This window comes from Hylobates moloch, unplaced genomic scaffold, assembly GCF_009828535.3.
Source record: "Hylobates moloch isolate HMO894 unplaced genomic scaffold, HMol_V3 SCAFFOLD_2, whole genome shotgun sequence".
NCBI lineage: Eukaryota > Metazoa > Chordata > Mammalia > Primates > Hylobatidae > Hylobates > Hylobates moloch.
In genome coordinates, this window is record NW_026652277.1 from 67,269,230 (window position 1) to 67,295,485 (window position 26,256).

At 37.7% G+C, this 26,256-nt stretch overlaps 1 protein-coding gene across 5 annotated transcripts in view; it reads left to right on the plus strand.

The window, feature by feature from the left end:
- The window catches only part of CEP135 (centrosomal protein 135), a 129,941-nt gene extending 103,968 nt beyond the window's left edge, over positions 1-25,973 (plus strand). For 4 of the 5 annotated variants that reach the window (XM_058434399.1, XM_032151459.2, XM_032151458.2 and 1 more), the window contains 9 exons: positions 71-126; positions 1,463-1,631; positions 3,100-3,210; positions 3,497-3,682; positions 9,356-9,565; positions 11,347-11,549; positions 12,928-13,032; positions 16,682-16,795; positions 23,675-25,973. In XM_058434399.1, the coding sequence (XP_058290382.1) occupies positions 71-126; positions 1,463-1,631; positions 3,100-3,210; positions 3,497-3,682; positions 9,356-9,565; positions 11,347-11,549; positions 12,928-13,032; positions 16,682-16,784 (1,143 nt within the window). In that variant the 3' untranslated portion in view covers positions 16,785-16,795; positions 23,675-25,973. Of the gene's footprint in view, positions 1-70; positions 127-1,462; positions 1,632-3,099; positions 3,211-3,496; positions 3,683-5,488; positions 5,952-9,355; positions 9,566-11,346; positions 11,550-12,927; positions 13,033-16,681; positions 16,796-23,674 lie in introns of those variants that run through there. The other variant, XM_058434401.1, reaches the window with a different exon arrangement.
- Positions 25,974-26,256: the final 283 nt, after the last annotated feature.

Below are 26,256 nucleotides of genomic sequence, written 5' to 3' on the forward strand. Positions count from 1 at the left end.
TGATAAGTTACATAAATTTAGCTAAAGACATTTTGGTTTAAAATCTTACATGTTTTTGTAATTTCTATAGGAAAAAGCTGTTGCTCAAATGAAGATAATGATCTCAGAGTGTGAATCGTCTGTGAAGTAAGTCATTAATGAAATTACATCCGGCTTTTTAGGAGATTTTCAGTGAATACAGCTTTATCTATTCAATAGCATTGTAGCAATAAAAGAATTTCCCTTACAATTTCCCCATTTTTGTCAATGGTAGCATCATTTTTTCAGTCTCCAGCTTGAAAATATGTTATCCTCTTTAACCTCTCCTTTTCTGTCATCCACATCTAAACACTTATGTCTTATTAACTATTCTCCTATATACCTACTTGTTCCTTATTTTTACTATAATTATGCCACTTGGAGCCTAATCATTAAAACTTAAAATTACTTTAGTAGCCAATCTCGAATTTATTCTCCATCTAAACCTATCTTGAGCACTGTCACAAAATTTTACATTTTATGTCTAGTCTCTCCAGGCAGATTGTAAGCCACTTCAAGAAAAAAGTCGCTTATTATATTTATTTTACATACCCTTAACATTTTATATAATAGTGGGGATATAAACTTTTAATAAATATTTGCCAATTGAATCTATGCTTTACTTTTTGTTTGTTTGTTTTTGAGACAAGGTCTCACTGTGTCGCACAGGCTGGAGTATAGTGGCGAGATCTCTGCTCATGGCAACCTCAGCCTCCCCAGGCTCAGGTGATCCTCCCACCTCAGCCTTCTGAGTAGCTGAGACTACAGGCATGTGCCACCACACTCAGCTAATTTTAAAAATTTTTTTGTAGAAACGACATCTCCCTATATTGCCCAGGCTGATCTCGAACTCCTGGGCTCAAGCTATTCAACTTTTTTTTTTTTTTTTGAGACAGAGTCTCACTCTGTTGCCCAGGCTGGAGTGCAGTGGGGCGATCTCAGCTCACTGCAAGCTCTGCCTCCCGAGTTCACGCCATTCTCCTGCCTCAGCCTCCCGAGTAGCTGGACTACAGGTGCTCGCCACCACACCCGGCTATTTTTTTTTTTGTATTTTTAGTAGAGACGGGGTTTCACTGTGTTAGCCAAGATGGTCTTGATCTCCTGACCTCGTGGTCTGCCCACCTTGGCCTCCCAAAGTTCTGGGATTACAGGCGTGAGCCACCACGCCCAGCCCCCAAGCTATTCAACTTTTAACACTTAAAAGTTTTCTGTGTTTACTTGACTGTTGGAATAACATTTTTTTTTACTTCATTTGTATGTAATTATTGGTAGAGCTCTAAAATACCTGTTCTACCTAATTAATAGGTATCTTAATGCAGCAGTTATATTTCTTATAATCACAGTATATTTGTATTCTAAGTGTACTTAGACTGTAAGTTTTCTTTTAAATGAACTACAGTTTTTAAAAGTTTTCTTTATTAGTTTCACATCACTCATTTAACAGCCAGCTGAAAGAAACATTGGTTAATCGAGATCGTGAGATAAACAGCCTCCGGCGCCAGCTTGATGCAGCTCACAAAGAACTCGATGAAGCAGGAAGATCTAGAGAAATCGCTTTTAAGGAAAACAGAAGATTGCAAGATGACCTGGCTACAATGGCAAGAGAAAACCAAGTATGAACACAAGGCATAAATTTTGATAGTTTTATACTTTCCATTGTTTGCTAAATATTAAAGCTCTAAATATTTTTTCTAAAATTTAATGATATAAAAATAAGCGACATAAATAATTCATTAAGGACAATGGTGTTTATCAGGGTATTAAAAAATGTAGCTTAGGCCGGGCGCAGTGGCTCACACCTGTAATCTTAGCACTTTCGGAGGCTGAGGCGGGTGGATCACTTGAGGTCAGGAGTTCGAGACCAGCCTGGCCAACATTGTGAAACCCCCATCTCTATTAAAAATACAAAAATTAGCCGGGCATGGTGGCATGCGCCTGTAATCCCAGCTGCTCGGAAGGCTGAGGCAGGAGAATCACCTGAACCTGGAGGCAGAGGTTGCAGTGAGCCGAGATCGTGCCACTGCACTCCAGCCTGGGCAACGGAGTGAGACTCCATCTTAAAAAAAAAAAAAATAGGCAACAGAGTGAGACTGTCTAAAAAAAAAAAGTAGCTTAGAATGCTGCTATATATCACAGGGTGTCTAATGGATGCAACTGGTCTTCTCACCATTTTGGTCTTTGTTGCAAGGAAACCTAAAGGTGGGAGTGTGAAATTCTGTATGTCAGAAATCATTGTCGCCCTACTGGGTGAGAACATCAGCGTCACTCCCAGAGCAAAATTTCTGTGTTTTGAAGACTCAGGATAGGTTTTAATTATTTGTGCAAGCTTCTGTCGGCTCCAAAATATACCGGTAGATAAATGAATGAGTGTTTTAGAATGACAAGTACTGAAAGGTATTAATTCTGTTCGTGCTGGTTTCTTAAAAGATTGTACTGAGAAAACCAGTGATTTTACTGTTTTAAATATCTTATGTTTTTAAAAAATTATTTTCCGTATTATTCAGCATAAAGCATATTGATGAAATATGAACTTTTTTAGTGTCAACCCCTGACCATAGCTAGCCTTTAGTGTAAATGCCAGATACATGTTCAGGACTATTGTGGGAAATGTGTGATAAAGTTTGGTTAAAAAATCAATATCTGACCAAGCGTGGTAGCTCACGCCTATAATCCCAGTGGGAGGATTGCTTGAGCCCAGGAGTTTGAGACCAGGCTGGACATCATAGTGAGACCTCATCTCAGAAAATTAAAAAAAAAAAATTAGCTGGTATGGTGACATGTGCCTGTGGTCTCAGCTACTCGGAGGGCTGAAGTGGAAGGATTGCTCAAGCCCAGAAGGTCAAGGCTGCAGTGAGCTGTGATCACACCATTGCACTCCAGTGTGGGCGACAGAATGAGACTCTGTCTGAAAAATTTTAAAAAGACAAGATCAGCCAGGAAAAATATGTGAAAATAACACTTAGGAACAGTTTTCCTTTTGCCCTACTCTATCTTATTCTCCAATTCCAAAGGAATTACTTGAATATAAATAAAATTTATTTGGTGTTCATTTTAGATTGTCTTTAATTTTCTGATTTGTAGGAAATCTCATTGGAATTGGAAGCAGCAGTGCAAGAAAAAGAAGAAATGAAGAGCAGAGTTCATAAATACATAACAGAGGTGTCACGATGGGAGGGCTTAATGGCTGCCAAGGTGAAAAATATTATTTAGGTTGGATTTAAGACTGAGGGTTTTTTTTTTTAACTTTTTCATGTTTGTTTATTCTGCCTCTACAATTAGATATTAAATGTTTTAAAGTAGAAATCCTGCCTACTGCCTTTTCCTGTTTTTCCCATAGATTTTAGTGTGGTACCTGCACAGATATCTAATGCTTCCTAAATTAGAACAGAATGCTGTGTATGTGTATGTGTTTATGACATAGGTGTTCCAGTAAGTGACAGTTACTAATTTAGAAACAATTTTATTATGATTAAACCAGGAAAAAGAAAATCAAGATTTGTTAGATAGATTTCAGATGCTTCATAACCGTGCTGAAGACTGGGAGGTCAAAGCCCATCAAGCTGAGGGAGAAAGCAGCTCAGTTCGACTGGAACTTCTTTCCATTGACACTGAGAGGAGACGTCTTCGAGAAAGAGTGGAGCTATTAGAAAAAGAAATTCAAGAGGTAATATATTCATTTGTTTTGTAAAGGTGTTATTTAGTGAAACAGAAAGCATTCAAAGATACTTTATTTATTTATTTATTTATTTATTTATTTATTTATTTATTTATTTATTTGAGATGAAGTCCCACTCTGTCGCCCAGGCTGGAGTGCAATGGCACGATCTCAGCTCACTGCACCCACCTCCTGGGTTCAAGCGATTCTTCTGTCTCAGCCTTCTGAGTAGCTGGGATTATAGGCGTGTGCCACCACACCTGGCCAATTTTTTGTAGTTTTAGTAGAGATGGGGTTTCACCATGTTGGCCAGGCTGGTCTCGAACTCCTGACCTTGAGTGATCCACCCACCTCAGCCTCCCAAAGTGCTGGGATTACAGGCATGAGCCACTACACCCAGCCTCGAAGATAGTTTATTGACCTGAGGTAGTAAACATTGATAAAATCAAGTTCAGTGGTAAATTTCTGTCATTCTCATAATTTGCATAGAAGCCTCATTGCTTTTTTTTGTAGTAAAAGATACATACATCAAATTTCCCATTTTCACCATTTTTAAGTAGACAGTTCTGTGGCATTAGTACATTCACAATGTTGTGTAACTATCACCATTATTTGTCATCCTGCTTTCTGTCTTTATGAATTTGATTACTCTAGGTACCTCATATAGTGGAATCACACAATATTTGTCCTTTTGTGACTGATTTCACTTAGCCTTAAGGTTTACTTTACCTCAAGGTTCATCCATATTGTGTAGCATGTGTCAGAATTTCATCCTTTTTTTAAGGCTGAATAACATTTCATTGTATGTATGTACCACATGTTTGTTTAGCCATTCATCTGTCAATGGACATTTGATTTGTTTCTACCTTTTGGCTGTTGTGAATAATGCTGCTATGAACATGAGTATACAAATATATCTGTTCAGGTGCTTGCTTTCAGTTCTTTTGGGTATATACCCAGAAGTGGAATTACTGGATCATATGATAATTCTGTGTTTAATTTTTTAAGGGATAGCCATGTGGTTTTTCCATAGGTGCTACACCATTTTACATTTCTACCAGCAATGCACGAGGGTTCCAGTTGCTCCACATCCTTGCCAACACTTGTAATTTTTTATTTTTTATTTTATAAGAGCCATCATAATGGGAATGGAGCGGTATCTTGTGGTTCTGATTTGCATTTCCTTAATGGTTAGTAATGTTGAGCATCTTTTCATTTGTTTATTGACGATTTGTGTATCTTCTTTGGAGAAATGCTTATTCAAATCCTTTGTTCATTTTTTAATCAGATTGTTTTAAATTGTTGTTATAGAAGTTCTTTATATATTCTGGAGATTAATACCTTAGTGTATATGTGATTTGCAAATATTTTTCCCATTGTGTGGGTTGCCTTTTCAACAGTTTTTGATACACAGAAGTTTTCAATTTAAATGAAGTCCAATTTTTTTTTCCTTTGATGCCTATACTTGTGGTGTCATATCCAAGAAATTATTGCTAACTGCAATGTCATAAAGCTTTTCCCCTCTGTTTTCTAATAAGAGTTTTATAGTTTTAGCTCATATATTTAGGTCTTTGTTCCATTTTGAGTTAATTTTTACAAATGATATAAGGTAAGAGCCCAGCATCATTTTTTTGCATGTGGATTTAAATAAGATTTTGTCATAAAGACAGTCTGATAAAAATCTCATAATAAAGAATTTGAGTTCAGTTAAAATATAGGGACCCTGGGTTAGATTGATATACAATAGTTGGCCATTATTGTCATTTTTGTTTTGTTTTGTTTTGTTTGTATAGTTTTATAATTTTTATCTTTCAGGAGAAAGTATTGACTCTCTGTAGCAGATGGAATTGTAGCCTCCAAAAAGATATATTGAGCCCCAGTCTCTTACTTGGAAAAAGTGTCTTTGCAGATGGAATCAAGTTAAAATGAGGTCATAGTGGATTAAGGTTAGACCCTAAGACCAATGGACTGATGTCTTTATAGGACAATGGATATTTGGACACAGAAAATACAGGAGAGAACACCACGTGAAGATGGAGGCAAAGATTAGAGTGATATGTGTAGAAGTCAAGGAGTGTCAAGGACTGCCAGTAGCCATCAGAAACTAGGAGAGAGGCAAAGAACAGATTCTGCTTCAGAATCTCCAGAAGGAACCAAACCTGCCAACACCTGAATTTTGGACTTATAGCTTACAGAATTGTGAGAGAATAATTTCTATTTATTTAGGCCACACAATTTGTGGCAATTTGTTACAGCTGCCCTAGGAAAGTAATACAGATTATAGCACCAGAAAGTGGGTTGCTTCTACAACAAACACCTGAAAATATGAAAGTGGCTTTGGAATTGGGTAATGAGTAGAGACTTAAAGAGTTTTGAAGTGCTTGACAGAAAAAGCCCAGATTGCCTTGAAGAGATCATTGGTAGAAATATGGACATTAAAGGCAATTGTGATGAAGACTCAGAAGAGGTGAGAGCTGTAAAGAAAACTTATATTATTTACAGAATACATATGTTGTCATGGATGGATTTTGCCAGAAATATGAATGTTTCCTCTGTTGATGTCTCAGAGTTGAGAAAAGATGTTACTTGTTATAAAGTGACAGAGAACTTGGCTAAGTTACGGTCTACTGTTGGGAGAAAAGTAGAATTTGTAAGGGATTAACTCGGATATTTAGCTTAGGAGATTTCCAGGCAAAGTGTGGAAGAGACAGCCTGGTTTCTCCTTGTTACTTATAGTAAAATGTGAGAGGAAAGAGAGAAATGGAGGAAGGAACTGAAAAGCAAAAAAGAAACCAAGACATGAAGCTGGGTGTGGTAGCTGACACCTGTAATCCTAGTACTTTGGAAGGTCAGGGCAGGCAGATTGCTCAAGCAATCCACCTGTGTCCACCAAAAAACTACGCTCAGGAGTTCAAGACCAGCCTGGACAACATGGCAAAACCCCATCTCTACAAAAAATACAAAAAAATTAGCCAAACGTGGTGGCACGTGGCTGTAGTCCCAGCTACTTGGGGGGCCGAGCCCAGGAGGTCAAGGCTGCAGTGAGCTGAGATCATGCCACTGCACTCCAGCCTGGGTGACAAAGTAAGACCCTGTCTCAAAAAAAAGAAACCAGGACTTGATGAGTTTGGAAAATTCTTAGCCTATCCAGATAGTATGCTCTAGAGTATGGCTAGAAAACCTCTTGGTGAAGCGATTAGATATGTGACTCATGAATCCAATCAGTCATCTCAGCAGAATCACTTCCAGCTTGGACTGAAAGGAACAGAAATGGGATGAAATGAAGGAAGGTTGTTGGACTTCTGGGATCCTACTAGCAGAAGACAGACCAACAGAGCTAGTTGGCTGCAAGTTCACCTTCAAGAAAAGGACAGAATGACTCTAAGGGTAGCTCAGAGACCAGCAAGGCCACCAAGGGCAACTCAGAGGCTGGTGGGGCTGTGGCTACCACCACAAGCCCAGACATCACAGGTCCAGATGATGGAGCTACTGTCTGTCTCCTTGGTTTCAGAGGGCAAGGCCACTGCCCCTGTGGGACACAGGGTGGAGCCACCCTGGCTGGCTCAGAGAACAAAGCACCAGAGAATCGCACAAATGATTATTTTTGGGTTTTGAAATCTAATGGATTCGGCCTGCTTGGTTGCAGACTTACTTTGGACTAGTAACTCCTTAATCCTTTTATTTTCTCCCTTTTACAGTGGGACTTCTATGGTATGCCTATCCCACCGTTTTATTTTGGAAGCAGTTTACTTGTTTTCCAGTGTCATAGGTCTGTAGATGGAGGACAGTTTTGTCCCAATGTGGTCCGTATTCAGAGTCTCACCCATATGTGATTCAGATGATACTTAGATGAGATTTTGGGTTTAGAGTTGATGCTAGAATGTTGGGATGGAGTGAATGTATTTTGCATATGGGAAGGACATGAATTTTGGGGGATCAGAGGGTAGGATAATTGTGTCCACCAGAAAGCTATGTTGAAATCCTAACCCCCAGTATCTGTCAACATGACCTTATTTGGAAACAAGGTTTTTGCAAATGTGAACAAGTTAAGATGAGGTTGTGCTGGATTAAGGCAGGCCCTAACCCAGTGAATGATGGGTGTCCTTCAAAGATGAGGGAAATTTAGATACAGTACGTACAGAGAAGGCTGTGTGAAGATGGAGGCAGAGATTGGAGTGATATGTCTGCAAGTCAGTGAACACCAAGCACTGGCAGCATCCACCAGAAGCTAGGAGAGAGGCATGGGACAGATTCTCCCACAGAAGCTCTGGAAGAGCCAGCCCTGCTAACCCACATTTTGGACTTCCAGCCTCCAGAACTGTGAAAGGATGCATTTTTGTTGTTTTAAAACACCTAATTTGTGGTAGTTTGTTACGGCAGCCCTAGGGAACTAATACACTATCTCTAAGAGTTTTTCTGTTAAGAAGAGTGTAATAACTGATTAAAGGAGTGCTTTTCAACCTTCAAAAGAGTTTTTCAGCAACTGTTCTCAACTAATCTTCAATTATTTTGTTCTTTATTATATTGTTCATGTTGTTATGTGGTATATGAAATTGGCTTTTACTAAAGTATAAGCCAATTTCACAATACAATACTAAAGTATTATATTTGTTTAGGGGAGCTTTTATTAATGCACTAAAAAATCTAAATACTTTTCTGCAATTTTTGAAATTGATTAAATCTTCACAGCACAATATTAGATTTTCAATGTGGATTCGTGTTTTTTTTTTTTAAGAGACAGGGTCTTGCACCATTGGCCAGGCTGGAGTGGAATGGCTTGACCATAGTTCACTGCAGCCTTGAACTCGTGGGCTCAGGTGATCTCCCACCTCAGCCTCCCAAGTAGCAAGGACTATAGGCATGTGCCACCACACAGCTAATTTTTGTATTTTTTTGTAGAGACAGGTTCTCACTATGTTTCCCAGGCTGGTCTCAGACTCCTGGGCTCAAGTGATCCTCCCACCTCAGCCTCCCAGAGTGTTGGGGTTGCAGACGTGAGCCACCCAGCCGTTTTAATAGCCTCTTGCAATAATTTTATTTTTCAATGCAGAATTCTCCCCAAAACCTAGAAGTAGAGTTTATATCAGTTTGTATTTATTACTCATAATTCAAATTGTGAGAAATTTCAACTGTGGATTCTTCTAGAAAAAAAAATTTATCATTATTTGAATTTTTTTTCATTGTTATTAAAATATTAAAGTTATTTACTATTTATTTAAGTTAAATTTAAATTATCCAGGTATATAGTTTTGAAGTAAACCCCATTTCTGGAATTTAGAATTTAACTGAAGACAGTTGAGGAGTGATATGTATATATATTACTTTTTCTTGAAATGGCATTATTATAACAAAGATAATTTTTAAAGGAAAAATTTAGTGCAACTTCAAAAATCCCTCATATTCACAACACTCTGACACAATAACTTTCTTTTTTACATTTCCAAATATATAAATATATACATGAGGTACTCAGTTACCATAATTAATAATTACACACAATTCCTTTTGTTAAGCATTAAATAGGTCATCTTTAAATAGTAGGCAGCTTCCTGAGAGTATTTTAAAATAAGCAAAAATTGGCTGTCATATTTTTCTAAAGTGAGATTGTTGGCTGTACAAATTCAAGTTCTTAAAATTATTGGGTTATTTTAACTTTTTACTTGTTTCTTTTTCTTTTTTCAGCACATAAATGCCCATCATGCTTATGAATCGCAGATCTCATCAATGGCAAAAGCCATGTCTCGATTAGAAGAAGAGCTGAGACATCAAGAAGATGAGAAAGCAACAGTATTAAATGACTTGTCATCTCTTAAAGAACTTTGCATTAAACTTGATTCAGGCAAAGATGTTATGACCCAGCAATTGAATTCGAAAAACCTTGAGTTTGAGAGGGTAAGAAAGAGAAATTGTCTTGGCACATTGTTTTATTGAGCCCCACTCTAATTGTTTTACTTTAGCATTCACCACACCATACATATACTTGTTTCCTTTGAGAGTAGTTACTTTTTTTTTTGAGATGGAGTTTTGCTCTGTCACTCAGGCTGGTGGAGTTCAGTGATGTGATCTCAACTCACCACAACTTCCGCCTCCTGGGTTCACCCAATTCTCCTGCCTCGGCATCCTAAGTAGCTGGGATTACAGGCATCTGCTAACACACCTGGCTAACGTTTGTATTTTTAGTAGAGATGGGGTTTCACTATGTCGGCCAGGCTGGTCTCAAACTCCCAACCTCACGTGATCTGCCCGCCTTGGCCTCCCAAAGTTCTGGGATTACAGGCATGAGCTACTGCACCCAGCCTACAGTAGTTACTTTTGACTACAGGATTTTGACAACCAGATTTGACTGCTTGATTCTTTGCAAGATTTCTCAGGCAAACGTAGTGATGAAAGTGGGTGCTGTTTTGGAATAGATGGCTATCTAGGAGATTATGAATTTTCTGATTATAAATTAGCATATCCTAATACATTCTTTCTTGTTTAAAAGTAAGACTTGAGGCCAGGTACGATAGCTTACACCTGTAATCCCAACACTTTGGGAAGTCGAGTCAGGCAGATTGAGCTCAGGAGTTTGAAACCAGCCTGGATAGCATGGCAAAACCCCGTCTCTACAAAAAATACAAAGAATTAGTCAGGCATGTGGCATGTGCCTATAGTCCCACCTACTCGGGAGGCTGAGGCGGGGAAGGTTCACTTGAGCCCAGGATGTTGAGGCCGCAGTAAGCAGAGATTGTGCCACTGCACTCCAGCTTGGGCGACAGAGTGAGACCTTGTCTCAAAAAAAAAACAAAAAGTAAGACTTGAATGAAGGATTGAACAGTTCAGTGCTTCCAAAATAGAATATTTTTCCCGATAAAAATCTCAAGGTGTTTAAATCTTAATTGGCCGGGCGCAGTGGCTCACGCCTGTAATCCCGGCACTTTGAGAGGCCGAGGCGAGTGGATCACGAGGTCAGGAGATTGAGACCACGGTGAAACCCCATCTCTACTAAAAATACAAAAAATTAGCTGGGCACAGTGGTGGACGCCTGTAGTCCCAGCTACTCGGGAGGCTGAGGCAGGAGAATGGCGTGAACCCAGGAGGCGGAGCTTGCAGTGAGCCAAGATCACGCCACTGCACTCCAGCCTGGGCGACAGAGCGAGACTCCGTCTCAAAAAAAAAAAAAAAATAAATAAATCTTAATTAAACAAGTCTATTTAGCTAGAATTTACCTTTCCCAAACGGAGGCATTACTTTAAATAACCTAGTGTTTGTTTTCAAACATGGATGTTTTCAATTTTCGCTCATCTAGTAGTATCTTTATTTTCAAGTACTGAGAAGCTGTAATACTGGCTTGCTGATGTAGTCAGAGTAAGCATATTCAACCAGAAGGGTCTCGTTGCCCTTGTGGTTTTATCTTAATGACCGTCTCTTGATAAGGTACCATGACTGAAAATTATTTGAGGATTTGAGTAGATCCTATAGCCAAATAAGCCCATAGTAAAAATAGCAAGGATTATTTTGAAAATAAAGTGTCTTTCTTATACTTAAAGAAATGGTTCATAATCTTTAACCAATACCCAAAATGAAACAAGTGATGGGTGAATAGTTCCACAGAGCTATATTGTCAGATAAATAATTTTTTCAGAGTAAGTTTAAAATTATACTGAAGTAATCTTACTTTGTTTTTCATGTAGGTTGTGGTGGAACTAGAAAATGTAAAGTCAGAGTCAGACCTACTGAAAAAACAACTGTCAAATGAGAGACATACAGTTAAAAACCTCGAATCATTGTTGGCTACAAACAGAGATAAAGAATTTCATTCTCACTTAACCTCCCGTGAGAAGGATACAGAAATCCAGCTACTTAAGGAGAAGTTAACCCTTTCCGAAAGCAAATTGTAAGTGTCTTAAGTCAACTTACGCAAAGACAATTGCTTGTGAAGGATAGTTTTTAATTTTTTTGAAGTGGAGGAAAGGTTAAGAGTATGAAGGGTAGGCCGGGTGCAGTGGCTCACACCTGTAATCTCAGCACTTGGGGAGGCCAAGGCGGGTAGATTGCCTGAGCTCAAAGAGTTTGAGACTAGCCTGGGCAACGTGGTGAAACCCTGTCTATACTAAAAATACAAAAAAAAATAGCCAGGTGTGGTGGCACACACCTGTAGTCCCAGCTACTCAGGAGGCCGAGGCGTGAGAATCACTTGAATCCAGGAGGTGGAGGTTGCAGTGAGCCGAGATTGCACCACTGCGCTCCATCCTGGGCGACAGAGCAAGACGCTGTCCCAAACGAACAAACACAAAGCATATGAAGGATAGTACAAAACCAAAATATTTGGCCTATACATCTGCTGCTTTTGGAAATTTAGGAGACTGACTCGGGAGAAACATCATGTTGGGAGGTGCAGACCTGTATATCTTCACTACAGAGGTTGTACTATGGGAGTAAAGAGAAGAGAAAACGTTAGGAAAGCGCCTACATTTGAGGAATGGACAGAGGAGTCAGTGAAGGAGAGGGCGTTCTCAGGAGAAGACGAGGTGGCTGTGTCTTATGCTGTAGATTAGGAAAAAGGACTCTAAAAAGGCTATGAGATTTGACCCACATACCTGTATTGATTACTTTGGGAGAGATTGATTATGTCATATTTTTAGAATAGAAGGATTTAGACATATTTGTAAGAAGAGGGAGGGAAACCCAGAGTAGAGTACACATTTGACAGTGTTTTTATGTGTTCTCTATTGTACTTCAGAAAGTATTTAATATGGCTTACAAATAACAAACTTTTTAAAAAGCTAATACATAAAGTACATTTGTTTGGTAATTCTTCCTTTTAAAAAAGGCAACAAGTATTGGAGAAGATAACAGCTCTACAATAACTAAAATAGCAAATATTACATAGTGGATGCTATATAAATATTTATTGAATAAATATTATTGAAGAATGAGCTTTTGAAAGGTATTAAATATATTAATATTTCTTTTTCCAAGGCAAGAGTCAAGAAAGAGCCAATGAAGACACTTTACATCTTGGTGTTACAGTTTATGTCTCGTTCAAATTTATATCCCTAGCATTGCTTTAGTGCTTAGCACATAATAGATGTTCAGTAAATGTTTCATAAATAAACTAAATGAATGAAAAAGAAAATGTGATAAAAGCTCTAGAAGTTTAGAGAATTCTTGTTGAAAGGTCTTCATCTTCTCTTTATTAATTTAAAAAACCCACAGCACCTGACTCTACAAAATGGAACATTTATTTCTTGATTTTTTAATTTGTTTTTAAGAACTAGTCAAAGCCGGGAAAACACCATGCTTCGAGCCAAAGTGGCGCAGTTACAAACAGATTATGATGCTCTGAAAAGGCAGATCTCAACTGAAAGATACGAACGGTAAGACAAATTTTTTTTTACATTTGACAGTGTTTTTATGTGTTCTCTATTGTACTTCAGAAAGTATTTAATATGGCTTACAAATAACAAACTTTTTAAAAGCTAATACATAAAGTACATTTCTTTGGTAATTCTTCCTTTTAAAAAAGGCAACAAGTATTGGGGAAGATAACAGCTCTACAGTAACTAAAATAGCAAGTATTACATAGTGGATGCTATATAAATATTTATTGAATAAAATTGTTGAATAATCTGAAAAATAAGATAAAATAGGAAGCGTCATATAAATATTTTCTATAGCATTCCGCAGGACAAAATTAGAGCCCAAAAGTATTTCAAAGAGTATAGAGAAGGAACAACAATCCCTACAAGAGCTCCAAAATGTATGGTTCAAGTAGGATGTTCCACATACAAATCATAATAAAGGTAATGATTTGAAGATAGTAACAGCAGTTAACAAATGTGGGCCAGACACTACATAAGTGTCTGATTAATCCCACCAACAATCTATTATTATGCCTACATTATAGGAAACTGAGATCACATAAATAGTAAATGGTAGGAAACCAAACAGATTTTAATTCTAAAACCTGTACCCTTAACCTCTCCAATGTATTCCCTACAGCTTGGTAATTTTCATATTCACTCATATTTTGGTTCATTTGCTTTATGTTGAAAAATTTAATCCCCAGGTGTTACAAACCCGGAATGAGACCTGCTTTAAATCGAAGTCTAACTTGAAAATCAGTTGCCAAGTTACTTGTCTTCCATTACTCTTTCCTACTTTATTAATACCATAGACATCTGCATTCCTGAGATTTCATTCTCAATTGGTGGCCAAATTGCTTGTTAGAACAGTTTTTGAGTTATTCTTACCTATTTACATCAAAACTTTGTGGTGGTGTGCTATTTGAAGTATAGCGACAATTTGCTATGAAATCAATATTTATGATTTCATAAAGGCCTGGCTTAGTGGCTCATGCCTGCAATCCCAGCACTTTGGGAGGCCAAGGCAGGTGGATTTACTTGAGCCCACGAGTTTGAAACCAGCCTGAGCAACATGGCAAAACACCATCTCTACAAAAAAATTTTTGAAAATTAGCTGGGGCATGGTGATGGGTGCCTGTAGTCCCAGCTACTCAGGAAGCCGAAGTGGGAGGATTGATTGAGCTCAGGAGGTTGAGGCTGCAATGAGCTGTGATCGTGCCACTGCCCTCCAGCCTGGGTAACAGTGAGACCCTGTCTCAAAAAACAAACAAACCAACAGAAAAGTAAGCCATAGGTAGCAGCAGTGACATGAAAGCAGGATTGATAATTTCTTGTAATTTAGAAGATCTAGTTTCTGAATGTACTAAACTGTACATATATAACGATTTCCATTTCTTAAGGATAACTTAAATTCTCTGCAAATCAAAAGTCCTAAATCAAGCTCTCTATTGCCCAGGCTTTTAGACTTCCCCACAGTTCCTCCCCTTGTTCCTTGTCTCAACGAAACCTTGAGCCTCATGACCATGTCTTTCTTGCTCTTTACTATCCACCTACATCATACATTCTCGTTGGTGCAGTATTACCCACCATCCTCCAAGGGAAAAAATTGTTTCTTGGGGGTAGGGGATAGAGGTAGCAAAAAAATTTTAGGTAGTATAAGTTAGTAGAATGGTGTATGTCCCTCCAAAGGGCCACAGGACATAAGCAGTGTATTAAAATTTCATGGGGTGGAGGGATAATCTGGGGAGGAAAAAGTCTAGAAAAGTTCCTTTGGGAGAGTAGTACTGAAGAAATCTTGAGAAACACTGAACTAATTAGAAATCTCAGATACTGAAGAACTCAAGTTCTTCAAGAGTCTAGGCCAGAGACTATGAATAGCCCACAAAGGAGATGGCAACATAATCCCCATTCTTGGTGGGGACAGACCCAGACACAGGGAAGGAAAGCATGATGGAGAAAATAGGATTCTTTCCAATCTGACTTTTGGGAGTTTTGAGACAGGAAGATGGAAAAGGGCTAGATATATGTGCAAGATGATATGGTAGGCCTGGCATGGTGGTTCATGCCTGTAATTCCAGCACTTTGGGAGGCTGAGGCAGGAGGATCACTTGAGGCCAGGAATTTAAGACCAGCCTGGGCAATATAGTGTGACCCCTATCTCTAAAAACATTTTAAAAATTAGTGGGCATGAAGGTGCACACCTGTAGTCCCAGCTCCTCAGGAGGCTGAGGCAGGAGGATCGCTTGAGGCCAGCAGTTCAAGACCAGCCTGGGCAACATAGTGTGACCCCTATCTCTAAAAGCATTTTAAAAATTAGCTGGCCATGAAGGTGTGCACCTGTAGTCCCAGCTCCTCAGGAGGATGAGGCTGGAGGATCGCTTGAGCCCAGGAGTTTGAGCTTTTGATTGTACCACTGCATTTGAGTCTGGGCAATAGAGCAAGTCCCTGTCACACACACAAAAAAGAAGAATTAGTAAACCTAGCTATGGGGAACATCAAAGTATAGGCAGGAGAAAAGGATCCAGTAACAGAGCTAAGGAGAGATCATCTAGGTAGAAAGAACCAGAAGATGTAGTGTCATGCAAGCTAAGGGTGGTTACTAGAACCAAATCCCACAGAAGGGTCTATCACGTAGGCATTTAATTTTTAAGAACACATTAAACAGGTTATAATTTTTTTAAGTATAAAGAAGAAAATTAAATTTATCTGTAAGTTCTACCCTCCATAGTCACCATTAGCCTTTTTGAGTTTAACATCTCGTCATCTAGTTTTTGTGTGTGTCTATCTGTATGTTCAGTTGGTATTCTATATATTTTCACTATATAATATGTATTATAATTAATATATATAAGATAGTAATATTATATTATATATAATACATATATATAATATAATATACTAATATATATCACATAATGTATATAATATACTGTATATAATATATACTATATATTATATACAGTATATTATATATTACATAATATAATACATTATATAATACATATATAGACTATATCTCATATAATATATAGTATTTATATATTATATATGATATATAATGTAATATATAAATATAATTACTGGATAAAAGATTTCAATTAAAATGTACTATAAGATTGTTCAAAGCAATTATAAATATATAATATATTGTATGTTATGTATTTATAATATATATTTACATATATGTTATATATTGTATATTTTATATGTTACATATATGATATATAATTAGTATATTAGTATTAGTATGGTATAGTATATAGTATATTAGTATATATATAATTAGTATAATTAGTATATCAGTATTACCATTAAATTTAAATCCTATGTCTTTGTATGATTTTTAAGTAGTGGATAAAAGATTTCAATTAAAAGAATATGCAGTATAAGAGATTGTTCAAAGCAATTAGGTCATTAAATAATACCTTAGAAGCAAAATGCTCCTCACTATATATATATATAAAATATATATATTTAATTTTTTAATTGAAATATTTTATCCACTACTTAAAAATCATACAAAGACATGGGATTTAAATTTAATAGTAATACTAATTAAGTAATTTATTATCAATTAGCTAATAACTCTTATATTTGTATGCCACTGTTTGATTTTTCCTGTTGCTTGCATATATCTCTCTTGTTTGATCTTTACTAACAGAGAACGAGCAATCCAAGAGATGCGTCGACATGGTCTTCCTACACCACCCCTTAGTTCCACTCTGAGGTCTCCTTCACATTCTCCTGAAAATATAAATGTGTAATAATCAGAAAGGTATGTATGTAACGCCAAGGACAGGCAAAACTAATCTGTGGTTGTAAAACTTCAGAAAGTAGTTTTCTGCATCAGGAGAGGGGAGATTGCCTGGAAAGGCATTCAGGAGAACTTCCTGGAGTAACGAAAAAGTTCTGTATCTTGGTGATAGTAGTTATGTGGATATATACAATTGGAAAAGTTCATAAAACTGACCACTTACAGTGTATGCTTTTTTTTTTTTTTTAAGAGATGGGGTCTCGGCCAGACACAGTGGCCCACACCTGTTATTCCAGCGCTTTGGGGAGGCTGAGGCTGGAGGATCACCTAAGGCTAGGAGTTTGAAACAAGCCTGGGCAACACAGTGAGACCCCCACCTCTACAAAAAATGCAAAAATTAGCCAGGCATGGTGGCACACACCTGTAGTCCCAGCTACCAGCTGCTGGGGAGGTGAGGGAGGATACTGAGGCAGGGGGATGGCTTGAGCCTGGAAGGTTGAGGCTGCAGTGAACTATGCACTATTACAGTCCAGTCTGCATGACAAAGCAAGCCGCTATCTCCAAAAAAAAAAAAAAAGACAGGGTTTTCACTATCTTGCCTGGGCTGGCCTCAAACTCCTGGGCTCAAGCAGTCCTCCCACCTCAGCCTCTTGAGTAGCTGGGACTACAGGCTGGTCCATGCATTTTATCATATATAAATTATACCTGAATTTAAAAAGAGAAGACATCTACAGCATAACGTTAAATGACAGTATGAGCTATCACAGGGTATTATTTGATGAAGGGCTAAATTCAGGCTACAAATAATAGGTAGTAAAAGTGTAGACAAAGCATAGAAACAGGAGTACACATGGCACAGTAGTCTCAACCTGGCAGGAAGGGCAGGCTGTGGGAGAAAGGTTTGGAAGGTACAGTGGGATATATAGAGTATTATATTGAATGTGAAGCTAAATTAGAGATTGTAGACTTTATTCTGTAAGTCAAAGGGAACCGTGAAGATCAGTCCTCCTGTGTATAGGATGGGTACAAGGGAAGGGTCAAGATGAAAGAACTGTTTCTGGTAGATTAATTTCACAACTGTGTTTGAACCATATTGGAAAGGATAGGAACTAGAAGTAGAGAGACCAGTAAGTAGTATGAAATGAGCAATATAATAGTTCAGGATTAGTATAATAACATTGAAAGCTAGGACATAATTTTTAAAGGAAACTATGATATATATACAGAAAGGTACCATATCATAGATACATAGTTCAATGAATTTTTTCAATGAACAAATTGAACACATCCAGGTAACCTGCATGAAAATCAAAAAAACAAAACAGGCCAGGCACGGTGGCTCACGCCTCTGTAATCTCAGCACGTTGGGAGGCTGCGGCGGGTGGATCACTTGAGGTCAGGAGTTCAAGACCAGCCTGGCCAACATGGTGAAACCCCGTCTCTACTAAAAATAGAAAAATTAGCTAGGCATGGTGGCATGTGCCTGTAGTCCCAGCTACTTGGGATGCTGAGGCAGGAGAATTGCTTGAACCCAGGAGGCGGAGGTGGCAGTGAGCCCAGATTGCGCCACTGCACTCCAGCTTGGGTGACAGAATGAGACTCCATCCAAAAAAATAAAATATAAAGCCTGGCACAGGAGACTGAGGTTGCAGGACTACTTGAGCCCAGTTCAAATCCAGCCTGGACAACAAAGCAAAACCCCATCTCAAAAAAACAAAACAAAACAAAACTAACCTCTCTTTGGCGTCAGTTATGAGCCCTGGTCTAAAAGTAACCTAACTGTCCTGACTGTTAAAAGTGTAGATTTCTTTTTGCTTACTTTTAGACATTTTATAAATGAAATCATGTTCCTGGCTTCTTTTGCTCAACAGTACATTTGTGAGATCCATCCATATTGTTGTGTGTACTTATAGATTGTTCACTCTTGTTGCTGTATATGGAATGCCATTATGGAAACTTACTACAATCCAGTTACTACTCCTTCTGTTCATAAGCACTTGGCAGTTTCCAGTTTGGGCTATTACAAATAGTGCAGTGGTTATACTTAGAAGTGAAATTGATGGATCACTGGATATGTGTATGTTCAAGCTCTAGTAGATATGGCAAAACTGTTTTCCAAAGTAGTTGTAAAGTGCCAGGACGCATTTGACTGAGGAAGAATCAAAGGGATGTGCTGATTCACTGGAGATGGGAATGAATGGGAAAGAAACATGAGTCAGACCCAGGCTTTGACAGGTAGTGACTGTGAAAAATGCATACTCATTGACAGAAATAGTTATGCCAGTCTTGTTTTAAATTGATACATTTCTTTGCCTCTTTTGATAGAAATATATAGAAGATAATTAAACATTTCCTCTGACTCAGAATCCTCATTGTGAACATTAGTTATGTGCTATTCTTTGACATACTGATGCCCTCATGTTTGTAGGGCCTTGGTTTAAATGATTCCTGATTGCTCTGCTTTTGCTTTTGTGTTTGATTAAGGCATTTATTTTTCTCTTTCATTTTGAGGACCACTTCTCAGTGTTCACTGTAGTCACTGTGTCCTTCTTGAATCGCTGTGTTATTTTCATGTGATCAGATGGTGGTTCACCTTCTTGTTACAAAGGCTTGTGAGAGTGTGACACAGACATTGTCTCATGTTTGATTCACAGCTGCAGTTTAGATCAGGGGTTGGTTGGTAAACTAGGATCTGCAAGCCAAATCCATACCACCGCCTATTTGTGTAAATTAAGCTTTATTGGAGCACAGCCACACCCATTTGTTAACAGATTGCTTTACTGCAGTGGCAGAGTTGAGTAGTTTTGACAGACCCCATGTCCCACAAATCTAAAATATTTACTTCCTGTCTCTTGACATCATGTAGCTCTGGAAAACTCAACTGTAGACCTGTAAGAAAATAAGAGTGAAAGGCAAATAATTCCTTGGTTTTATGAAAATAGGCTTGACCTTGTAGAGTCTCTGAAAGAGTATTGGGGATTCTCAGGGATCCCCAGACTGCACTTTAAGAACTACTGATATGGAACGTAGATTCCTGCAGTCCCTGAAGCTGTGATGAATTAGACACTGCGTTTTTGTTTTGTTTTGTTTTGTTTTGTTTTTAGAGCCAGGGTCTCACTCTGTCACCCAGGCTGGAAGGATGTGGCATGATCATAGCTTACTGAAACCTCAAACTCCTGAGCTCAAGCAATCCTCCCGCCTCAGCCTCCTGAGTAGCTGGGACTACAGGCACGCCACCACACCCATCACCACTATCTAATTCTAAGATTTTTTTATCTCCCCAAACAGAAATTCTGTACCCATTAAACAATCACTCTCCAATCCCCAGACCTTACCTTCTCAGCTCCTAGTAACTTCAGATCTACTTTTCTGGTCTCTATGAATTTGCCTATTTTACATTTTCATATAAGTGAAATCATACATTTGTTCTTTTGTATCTGGCTTATTTCACTTAGAATAATATTTTCCAGGTTCATCCATATTGTAGGATATACCACATTTAAAAAATCCTTTTGTCAGTTAAAGACACCTGGGTTGTTTCTACCATATGGTTATTGTGAATAATGCTGCTCTGAGCATTGGTGTACAAGTATCTGTTTTAGTCCTTGTTTTCAAATCTTTAGGCATATACCTAAGACTAGAATTGCTGGGTCATATGGTAATTCTGTTAAACTTTTTGAGGGACTGCCAAACTGTTTTCCATGTGCTGCACCATTTTATATTTCCACCAGCAATGCATGAGGGTTTCTGTTCTCCATATCGTCACCAACACTTGTTATTTTCCATTTTTTCTTACAATAATTCTAGTACATGCAGATTAGAAGGCTTTTATAATCATCAACAAACTCATAATTTATAACTTTGTAATAATTTATAATTAATTTTTGAGATATATTAATGAGATTGTTATTTACTAATCCATTTCCCCTCATATTTTCTAAATATTGTCACCAAAACTAATTTTAAGGGATTTTCCCCAAGCACTCAGAAATGAATTGCTCAAGGAAAAAAAAAAAAATTAATTGCTCAACTATAAAATGGCATCTTAGATTAGTGTCTCTCTGATAGTTAAAATAGACAATCCAACTTTTATTATTTGTTTTTTGACTGTCATATCTAATGCATGCTATTTGAGATAGGAAAAGCCAACAAAAGTGTTTTTCCGATTCTCATACACCACTCAGCACACCACTTCAGACACCGTATTCTCCAGCAGATACCAATTGATCTCAATTTTAACATTTAACTCAATTCTGACATTATCTGCTTGAAGATAGTGTCAGATCCCACAGATTAAGAGCTCAGTCCCCCAAATCCCTTCCCCTCGACGTCAGATGCCAATTGCAAGTCCCAGGTTGTGATCTGTGCTTCTGACTGAAGAGGTTTCCACAGCCCCCTCATCACATTCTATTAATTTGCTAGAGCAGCTCACAGAACTCAGGGAAACATTTTACATTTACCTGCTTATTGAAAAGGCTATTACAAAGGATACAGATTAACAGGCAAATGGAAGGGATGCATAGGGCAAATTATCAGGAAAGCAGCTCAAAGCTTCTGTGCCCTCTCAAGGCGTGTCACCCTGTAGGCATAGCCAAGTATTCAGCTATCTGAAAGGTTCCTGAACCCAGTTTTTGGAGGTTTTATGCAGGTATCACTAAGTAGGTATGATCGATTAAATCATTAGCCATTCATGATCAATTCAACCTTCAGCCCCTCTCCTCTTTTTGGAGGTTGAGGTGTGGGGCCAGTGGCCCAATTCTCTAATCATGCATTGGTCTTTGTGGTGATCAGCTCCCATCCTGAAGCTATTTAGGGGCCGCTAGCCACCAGTCATCTCATTAGCTTGCAAAAGTCATCTCATTAGCTTGCAAATTATCACTCTGGAGATTACAAGGAGCTGTGGGCCAAGAACCAGGGGCAGAGACCCAATATATACAGTCATGCATTGCTTAACAACAGGGGGTATGTTCTGAGAAATTTGTTTTACGTGATGTTGTGCAAACATCATAGAATGTATGTACTTACGCAAACCTAGATGGTATATAGCCTACTGCATACCCAGGCTATATGGTATAGCCTCTTGCTCCTAGGAGATAAATCTGTATAGCATGTTACTGTACTGAATACTGTAGGCAGCTGTAACACAGTGGTATTTGTGCATCTAAACAGAGAAAACACACAGTAAAAGTACAGTTTAAAAGAGAACAAATGGTACACCTATATAGGAGACTTACCACAAATGGAGCTTGCAGGACTGGAAGTTGCTTTGGGTGAGTCAGTGAGTGAGTGGTGAGTGAATGTGAAGGCCTAGGACATTCCTGTTCACTGCTATAGACTTTATTTGTGTACTCAGCTATGCTAAATTTATTGTTTTAATTTTCTCCAATAATAAATTAACCTTAGCTTACTGTAACTTTTTTCCTTTATAAACTTTTTAATTTTTTTAACTTTTTGACCCTTTTATAGTGACACTTAGCTTAAAACACAAACATATTTCATAGCTGTACAGAAATGTTTTTTCTTTATATTCTTATTCTATAAGCTTTTATTCTATGTATGAAATTAATCTTTTGTTTTACTTTTTAACGTTTTTTTCTAAAAGCAATGACACAAACACACACATTATCCTAGGCCCACATAGAGTCAGGATCATCAATATCACCGTCTCCTGCCTCTACATGGTGCCCCACTGAAAGGTATTCAGGGGCAGTAACATTTACGGAGCTGCCATCTCCTGTGATAACAGTGCCTTCTTCCGGAATACTTCCTGAAGGACCTGCCTGAGGCTGTTTTATAGTCAACATTTATTTTTTAATGAGTAAGGGTACACTCTAAAATAATGACTAAAAGCATAGCATAGTAAATACTAAGCAATAGGAAATTTTCAGTTCTGTTATAATCTTATGGGACCACAGTCTTTTATGCAGTCTGTCATTGACCAAAATATCATTATGGAACATATGACCATATTTCTGTGTGTGTGTTTTGTTTTGTTTTGTTTTGTTTTAGAGACAAGATCTCGCGGTCTCGCTCCGTTGCCCAGACTGGAGAGGTGCAGTGTGCCATCAGAGTTCACTGTAGCCTTGAACTCCTGGGCTCAAGCAGTCTCCCACCTTGGTCTCCTGAGTAGCTGGGACTACTCAGGACACCACACCCAGCTAATTTTTGTATTTTTTTATAGATATTGGGTCTCACTATGTTGTCCAGACTGGTTCTGAACTCCTGGGTTCAAGCAATCCTTCTGCCTCAGCCTCCCGAAGTGCTGGGATTACAGGCATGAGCCACTGCACCCAGCCTGTGTTTCTGGTTATAATGCAGTATCACACAGACTCACTGAGGAAACATAAAATACAGAGATATATAAATAAGGAAACAAAAATCACTTTTTTAAACAAAAGTATAAGCCAGGCAGGGTAGCTCACACCTGTAATCTCAGCGTTTTGGGAGGCCAGAGTGAGATGATCACTTGAGCTCAGGAGTTTGAGACTAGCCTAAACAACATTGTAAGACCTCATCTATACTAAAAACCAAAAAAATGAGCCAGGCATGGTGATGTGCACCTGCCTGGAGGCTGAGGCAGAGGGATCACTTGAGCACGGGAGATCAAGACTGCAGTGAGCTATGATCATGCCACTGCACTCCAGCCTGGGCAACACAGCAAGACCCTATCTCTAAATAAATAAATAAATAAATAAATAAAATAAAGTACAATGAATAAAACAGTACTTGAACTTTAAGAAGTAGAACAGTACTTCTTAAATATAACTGGATTTGGGGCACAGAGTTTTATTAGATTCTATAATTTCATTTAAAACATTATTGAATTTCAGTTTTTTATGAATATGTTGAATAACTTTATCATTTTTCTCTTAACCCACTTTTCAATTTCCCCCCTTTCAGAATAATGGCTTTCAATGAGTTCCTATGTGGATTTTTAAAAGAACAGAATAGTAATGAAATATTTGAAGTACTTGTTGCTGAAAATCATGAACATGGACACAAATTCTACCTCTGTCAACTTTTATTTAAATCAGTGAATATGTTAAAAAGTTTGGTTTAAAAGAACTATATCTATATGTATATTTTCATATATATGACAGAACAAGAATATATATTAATAGTGCCTAATGTGTCTATATTTTTATTATTCATGAATTAAATTACTAAATGTATGTTTATACTGTGAATTAATGTATTCACATTATTCTTTAATAATCTGTTTATTAATAAGCCATGATATATGTATGTAAATAGTCTTACAGTACTTGTTTTTAGTTGTCATGCCTGTGTTTGGCCCATATCTTAATATATTCACAAAGAATTACCAACTTTGATGCTATGCTGTCATGCTTAACTTTTTCTTCTTAAAATTATTCATAGATCTACTGTCTGTTGTCAAGGGGAATATATTCAGGTCTAGTCTTCTTATAATAGCAGAGGTCTTGGTAAAATAACTACCATATATAATATGTTATTGCCATCTGGAAGAACTATGATGAGAAAGATACATTTATATATTATGTAAAATTTTAACTATCATCACATGGACTCTATGTAACACAAATTCTATCAAAAGCAAACTAAAAGCTATATGCAGAGTTTTGTATAAAACAATAGAACAGAAATTTGGGACATTTTTCTAGGAAATAAAATTCCTCGGTGTATTAATCTAAGGTTTCAAAGTATAAAAGTATATGGGGTAGGCCGGGTGCAGTGACTCACGCCTGTAATCCCAGCACTTAGGGAGGCCAAGGCAAGTGGATTTCCTAAGGTCAGGAGTTTGAGACCAGCCTGGGCAATGTGGTGAAACCCCGTCTCTACTAAAAATACAAAAATTATTTGGGCTTGGTGGCGGGCACCTGTAATCCCAGCTACTTGGGAGGCTGAGGCAGGAGAATCACTTGAACCCGGGAGGTGGAGGTTGCAGTGAGCCAAGATCGTGCCATTGCACTCCTGCACTCCAGCCTGGGTGACGGAGTAACACTCTGTCTCAGAAAAAAAATATATATATGTATATATATATGGGGTAAATACAGTAAAACATTTTGTTAAATTCCAATATACATTCAGTAATACCACTCTTTTTCTTCTAAGCCTGTGTGTTATAATTTACCAGGTCCCCCAAAATGTCATTTTTAATGCCAAACTGTGTAATATACATGGAAAACAGTTTTTTACAATTAATTTTCAAAGTTGTAATTTTAAAGAATTTGGGTGTACACCTATGGTTTTTTTTTTTTTTTTTTTTTTTTTTTTTGAGACGGAGTCTCACTCTGTCACCCAGGCTGGAGTGCAGTGGCGCAATCTCGGCTCACTGCAAGCTCCGCCTCCCGGGTTCACGCCATTCTCCTGCCTCAGCCTCTCCGAGTAGCTGGGACTACAGGTGCCCGCCACCACGCCCGGCTAATTTTTTTGTATTTTTAGTAAGGACGGGGTTTCACCGTGGTCTCGATCACCTGACCTCGTGATCCACCCGCCTCGGCCTCCCAAAGCGCTGAGATTACAAGCGTGAGCCACCGCACCCGGCCTATACCTATGTTAATGAAACAACAGAAGTACAAAAAAAGAATGTCAGATACAAAAATCAATCGTGAAGAAAATCTGTTCTTAATATATTTCATTATGATTGAAAAACATAAAAACTAACATAGGAAAGTGAATGATCAGTTACTTATGATATATTTTGTTTCCTCTTGTGGTTTAATAAAGTGAAGTGTGTGTGTGTGTGTGTGTGTGTGTGTGTGTGTGTGTGTATACGTGGGGGTGGGCAGTGCTCTTTTTCTAAAACTAATATGGCTTATATATCTGAACTATGCCCTTTTTAGTGTGTATTAGGATGTGGGCTGGTTTGCTTTTCTACCACCTTTGTAATTTTATGTATCCCATCTCCTTTGTGTGAATTCATATAGCAAAATACAAGAGACGTGGGACTGTTTGCAATACCATATGGAAACCTCTTAATAAATATATGTAAATAAAATAAAAAATATTTGTCCCCACCTTTTCCCCAAAAGCAACAGCAAGACATATTTTGTTAGATATTTTATTTTTAATGTTTTCTATAATTTAAAAATGTATAGCCTGCCAAATGTTTTCATAACCATGATACTGTTTTGAAAAACAGTTTTATCTTAAAATACTGAATGTTCTGACCTTTTATAGATGTTTTTGATTTTGTTTTAAATAATTTTAAATTATGGAGCTTGACCTAGATTTGCCAATAAACTTTCTAGCCAATTTATTTTCTCTTTCTTAGAAATAAGGTTTTTATAATTTTATATTAGCGATATTCTTAATTCTAAAATAAAAGTTTATTCAAATCAAACTTTATCATGGTGGGATATGGGCAAATCCCTGGACATAGGTGCCAGGCACCTTTCTTAACTGACTTTTATTTCCATTTAGTTCAAAATAATAAGAAATGAAGTCAAAGTTTATTTTTGTTATCCGTCCACAACATGGTTAAGCGTGTGTGCGTATGA